General features: G+C 61.3%; 2 protein-coding genes across 2 annotated transcripts; both read left to right on the forward strand.

Annotated features, from left to right (window-relative positions):
- The first annotated feature begins 1264 nt into the window (after positions 1-1264).
- Positions 1265-2683, forward strand: HBZ (hemoglobin subunit zeta). The gene is made up of 3 exons (XM_017510871.2): positions 1265-1475; positions 2185-2389; positions 2555-2683. The coding sequence occupies exons 1-3, from the start codon at positions 1381-1383 to the stop codon at positions 2681-2683; spliced, it is 429 nt and encodes a 142-aa protein (XP_017366360.1). The 5' UTR covers positions 1265-1380.
- A 625-nt stretch (positions 2684-3308) lies between these two features.
- On the forward strand, positions 3309-4181 carry HBM (hemoglobin subunit mu). The gene is made up of 3 exons (XM_017510872.2): positions 3309-3504; positions 3681-3885; positions 3993-4181. The coding sequence occupies exons 1-3, from the start codon at positions 3413-3415 to the stop codon at positions 4119-4121; spliced, it is 426 nt and encodes a 141-aa protein (XP_017366361.1). The 5' UTR covers positions 3309-3412; the 3' UTR covers positions 4122-4181.
- The last annotated feature ends 1617 nt before the right edge of the window (positions 4182-5798 follow it).

Consider the following 5798-nt stretch of genomic DNA (forward strand, 5'->3'; position numbering starts at 1 on the left):
TTGACCAGGATGGTCTCGATCTCTTGACCTCGTGATCCACCCGCCTCGGCCTCCCAAAGTGCTGGGATTACAGGCTTGAGCCACCGCGCCCGGCCGAGGGCTGATACATTTCTATGCGGTATTTTCTTCTGTTTAAAAAACATTATTGTACAGTATGTCCTCCCTGCCTCCTTTCTTTTGTTGTTCTGTTTTATTTGTTTGTTTTTTGAGACAGAGTCTTACTCTTTCGTCCAGGCTGGAGTGCAGTGGCACGATCTCAGCTCACTGCAACCTCCCCCTCCTGGGTTCAAGCGATTCTGTCTCAACCTCCCGAGTAGCTGGGACTACAGGCGCAAACCACAACACGAGGCTAACTTTTGTATTTTTAGCAGAGAAGGGGTTTCACCATATTGGTCAGGCTGGTCTTGAACTCCTGACCTCAGGTGATCTGCCTGCCTCTGCCTTCCACAGTGCCGGGATTACAGACGTGATAAATTATATAATTTATAGAATTATAAATTTTATAAATTTAAAATACATGCATAAAATCACACCCTTTGCAAGTACACTTACTAACTAAAAGGAGTATATTCAGCACATGGAAATGGCTGTCTAATGGAGGACGGGGAGGTTGATGAACTGAAAGGATAAAAAGAAATAAATAGAGCTGGAGCAGGGTCTTCTCCAGGCTGCGATGGGAACACAGTGAGCGGAACTGTAGGTCCACATGGCCTCACCTTCTGTGAAGAGTCTGGCCTCCCGAGCCACCTTCTTGCCTGGGTGCCCGGCTCAGAGTGTCCCCCACAAGGCTGCTGGTGGAGAACCCCACACTGAGCCTCATCCAGGTGAGGGGGCTGCACAACAGAGGGGTGAGAGGTCTGTCCCTTCCACCCTGTGAAACTGGGTCCCGCTTTCTCTCTAGAGGGTCTCAGTTTCCTCATTTGCAAACTGGAGCTCATAAGGTGAGCCAAAGAAGCTTCAGTGAAGGAGGAATGGAGTGTGCCCCTGCAAAGGCCCATGACTCTAGGTCACCGTGTCATCACAGGGGCAGGGACAGTCACTCCTGAGGCCAGGACTATGACCATGTGGACTCTCCTGCCCAGACCGGGGCCCCAATATCCCTGAACCTGGGGCTCCAGCTGTGGCTCAGGGGTGGGCAGAAGGGGAGACAGAAGTGATGGCTTTCCCAGCCCCTCCCCCCCTCCCACCATGCCCTGAGGGGCCCTTTGTCAGTGGGATCTGATAAGAAACCCCACTCCTGCAGCCCCCTCCCCTCACCTGACCAATGGCCACAGCCTGGTTGGGCCCAGCTCCCTGTATATAAGGGGACCCAGGGGCTGAGCACCACCAAGGCCAGTCCTGAGCAGGCCCAACTGCAGTGCAGCCGCCCACCCTGCCGCCATGTCTCTGACCAAGACTGAGAGGACCATCATTGTGTCCATGTGGGCCAAGATCTCCACGCAGGCCGACACCATCGGCACCGAGACTCTGGAGAGGTGAGTGTCACACGGGACTGCCAGAGGGACCGGGAGGGAGGCCAGGCCTGTGAGTGGGACAGCGAGGAGGGGACCGTGGTGGGGGAGAGGGGAGGGAATAGTGGGGACAGTGAGGAAGGGACACTGGGGAGGGGACAGTGGGACAGATAGCCTTCCCTCTCAGTGAGGAGGGCAGGGTGAAGAGGGTACGATTAGGAATTGCACAGGCATCTGATGGCGGGGGTTCACACAGGCCCAGGTTCTGGCAAGCAGAGGCTGAAATGTTTTGCTCCAGGCCTGAAGACCCTTACTGGGCAGCCAGGGCGCTACAGCCTCTAAAGTCCCAGCATCTGAACCCCTGGGAGGGGCCAGGGAGCTTTTCCTTCCCTGGAACACTGCTGGGAGGTCAGGGGCCTACAGAAGGGGTGGCGGGCAACCCGGTCCAGGGCTGGGAAGGAGGCCCTATGGCGAGAGGAGAGGAGAGCAGCTGGAGGGCGGTGGATTCGGGGACCAGGCCGCACAGAACCCGTGGGAAGCCGCAGCGGCCTCGGGGCCTCCAGCTCAGGGCAGCCTGAGGGGCAGCTGCGCGGGCACGCGGGCACCGCGAGGAGGGGCTGGGGCCTGCGGCGACCCCGCCGTCGCGCCCTGGAGCTCGGAGGGCCGCAGGGCGCGCGGGCCGTGGCGGGAGGCGGCGCTGCCGGGAGCTCACGGCGCCCGCCCCGCGCGCCAGGCTCTTCCTCAGCTACCCGCAGACCAAGACCTACTTCCCGCACTTCGACCTGCACCCGGGGTCGGCGCAGCTGCGGGCGCACGGCTCCAAGGTGGTGGCCGCCGTGGGCGACGCGGCGAAGAGCATCGACAACATCGGCGCCGCCCTGTCCAAGCTGAGCGAGCTGCACGCCTACATCCTGCGCGTGGACCCGGTCAACTTCAAGGTGCGCAGGCGGGGCGGGGCGGGGGCGCGGGACGGGGGTCCCGGCGCAGGGCGGGATGGAGGCGGGGGTCCCGGCGCGGGGAGGGGGTGCGGCGCGGGATGGAGGCGTGGCGCGGGGCGGGGTCAGCGCCAGGCCCCGTCCCCGACCGAGCGGCCCCGCCCCCAGCTCCTGTCCCACTGCCTGCTTGTCACCCTGGCCGCGCGCTTCCCCGCCGACTTCACGGCCGAGGCCCATGCCGCCTGGGACAAGTTCCTGTCGGTCGTATCCTCTGTCCTCACCGAGAAGTACCGCTGAGCGCCTCCTCCGCGACCGCCAGGACCGGTTAAGGCCCCTCCCCTGCCCTTCGCCCTCCTGCAGTTCCTCCCCTGACTCTAATAAACGGATAAGGAAGGACCGATGTGGGCTGTGTGTTCTCAGTTTTGGAGGGAAGGAGGGGAGAAGCTGAGTGACGGGTCCGGGCGTTTCGCAGGAACTCGGTGGTCCCCGCCGTCTTCGCTGCCTGGAGGTCATCTGTGGGGGGTGCTTTGGGGAGGTTGTTGCCCCGGAGCACCGGAGCTGCAGCCCGGGAGGAGCCGCGCAGTCCCGGCCGCGTGGGAACTCAGAACTTTTCCACAAAGCCTGATGCCCTAATCCCGGGACTCTGGCAGCTGCGGGGGTCCCTGAGCCTGGCCCCTCCCTCCCCGACTTCTAAGAGAACGGGGGGGTTTCCTGCCCCGTGTTCTCTCTCGGGGCCCTCCTGGCATAGCAGTAACTTTGCCCGAGGGGAGTAATTACAGACGCCCCTAAAGTCTGCAGTAAAGGTGCGCACGCACAGCAGCGTGGGTCAGTGCCAGAAACCCTGGGATCCAGGAGGTCGAGGCCTCCACGTCGGCGGGAACCCAGGCTGGCTACGTTCCTCGGCACGGGCCCAGGGTCCTGGCATTCCCGCCGCGCTCGGGCCGATAAGGACGGGCGGAGTGCCTGGAGGCCCTATAAGGACGTCAGGGCGGCGGGAGCGGCCCCCAGAGCGAGTCAGGCGGCGCCATGCTCAGCGCCCAGGAGCGCGCTCAAATCACGCAGGTCTGGGACCTGATCGCGGGCCACGAGGCGCAATTTGGGGCGGAGCTGCTCCTCAGGTGGGTAGAGGCGGGGTCCCCGGGAGCTCAGGAAGGTGGACATGAGGGTGTTGGGCACGTGGGCCCCCAAGACCATCCGAGGTCCCTCGGGTGAGGATCCCTGAGGCTCTGGGCGGTGCAGGCGCTCATGACACCCCACGCAGCCGTCCTCCCCGGTCACCGACCTGCTCTTGCAGGCTCTTCACAGTGTACCCCAGCACCAAGGGCTACTTCCCACACCTGAGTGCCTGCCAGGACGCGGCGCAGCTGCTGAGCCACGGGCAGCGCATGCTGGCAGCCGTGGGCGCGGCGGTGCAGCACATGGACAACCTGCGCGCCGCGCTGAGCCCGCTGGCGGACCTGCACGCGCTCGTGCTGCGCGTGGACCCAGCCAACTTTCCGGTGAGCCCTCTTGGGCCAGGACAATGGTGCAGAGCGAAGCCGGGGGTGGGGGGCCTCTGGGGGTCCTGCCGGGGCAGACCCCGTCTCACTGGCCCCTTCTCCCGCAGCTGCTAATCCAGTGTTTCCAGGTCGTGCTGGCCTCCCACCTGCAGGACGAGTTCACCGTAGAGATGCAGGCGGCGTGGGACAAGTTCCTGACTGGTGTGGCCGTGGTGTTGACCGAAAAGTACCGCTGAGTCCTGTGCGGCGCAGGTCTTGGTCTTTGCCTGTCAATAAACAGACGTCCCAAACATCTGGCCATGCCTCTGTGGTCTTTGGGGAGCTGGTAAAGTGAGGTCACTGTTGCTGGGCAGAGAAGCCCGAGGAACTACAGGAGCCTCCTAGAACCCTCAAATGCCACCCACCGCCAACAACACCAGGCAGAAGTCTGTCCTCCCATGGCGGGAATGCAGTGGGGCAGAGCAATGCGATGTATGTGGGAGGGGCCAGGTGGGGGAGGGTCTTCGATTTCAACTCTTGAATCCGGCTTCCCACTGTTAGCAAAGAATTTCCCCATTCACACATTCATTGATTCATTCATTCATGCATTCTCTCTCCATCCCCACTTCCTGCTGGGACCTGCAGATGCTAATCCTGGCCCCTTTTGCAGAGAGATGCAGAAACTGAGGTCCCAGAGCCAAATGTGCAGCCTAATTAGGGCCAACCAGAAGAGCTTGCCTGGAGCAGAGGGCTCCGTAGACCTCACTGTTCCTTTCCCTTTCCTTCCCCCAAGGACACTTCCTTGGCTGCAAACCTGTGCTAGGCTGGTTAGGCCTCGCAGTGACCCTCCAGCCATAGGGGTGAGGTGGAGAGGAAGTCCCCATGGCCACAATTTGGCAGACAGAGCAGGTTTAGGTCTGCAGCCTTCTCATTGACAAGCTGCGCGACCTGGGCGTGTCCCAGAGCTCTCTGGCCTTTACCCACCAAACAGAAAAACAAAGCCCAACTCACGAGATTTTTGAAATAGTTTTTGAAATCATAACACAGGGTGGGTGCCTGCAGGCTTGTTGCCATGCCACCCCTCCACCCAGCCCCAGCTGCCTCGTCTCAGTCTCTGCAGGTGCCCAGACCAAGGCACTCCTTCCCCAGGTTCCCTCTTCCCCCTCCCCAGGACGGGGAAGGTAATCTTAGGGCTCCACCCCAGGCTTTTCAGACAAACAACTGGGGCTGAGGAAAGAGTGGGACCCTGGAGGTGCCCACATCCTGAATGGGGTTGGCTCTGGGTTGGCAATCCTGGTTCTGTGTGGGGAGAACTGCACCAGGCCGGGCACCCAGGTCCAACCTGGTGGTCAGCGCCTAGATCTGAAGAGAGATGCTGGAAGCTGAGCCCGGACTGTGAGTCAGTCAAACTGCCCCCAGCAGTCAGTGCCAGGGACCTGTTACCCTGCACAGCCTGGGAATGCCAGCCTGGTAGTTTGGGGAGCTTGACCCGGTGTTATCCACATCCCCCAACTGGGTTCTTGTGTTGTTTTGTTTTGTCTGGGAAGCTGAGGTGGGCCTGCTCCAGAGAAGGCGTAAACCAGCCCCTGCCCTGGAAGGTGCCAGGCCTGCAGGCACTGGCTCAGGAGCTGGGGAGGAGACAGGTGCATCCAGAGGTCCTCTCAGGGAGTCCTAGCATTGCCGCCCTCCTTTGAAACTTCCCTGATTGAACCCAGTTAAAAAAAAAAAAGCTCTGGGCCGGGCACGGTGGCTCAAGCCTGTAATCCCAGCACTTTGGGAGGCCGAGGCGGGTGGATCACGAGGTCAAGAGATCGAGACCATCCTGGTCAACATGGCGAAACCCTGTCTCTAGTAAAAATACAAAAAATTAGCTGGGCATGGTGGCGCGTGCCTGTAATCCCAGCTACTCAGGAGGCTGAGGCAGGAGAATTGCC

The sequence above is a fragment of the Cebus imitator genome, unplaced genomic scaffold (assembly GCF_001604975.1).
Source record: "Cebus imitator isolate Cc_AM_T3 unplaced genomic scaffold, Cebus_imitator-1.0 Scaffold444, whole genome shotgun sequence".
In the NCBI taxonomy this organism is placed as follows: domain Eukaryota; kingdom Metazoa; phylum Chordata; class Mammalia; order Primates; family Cebidae; genus Cebus; species Cebus imitator.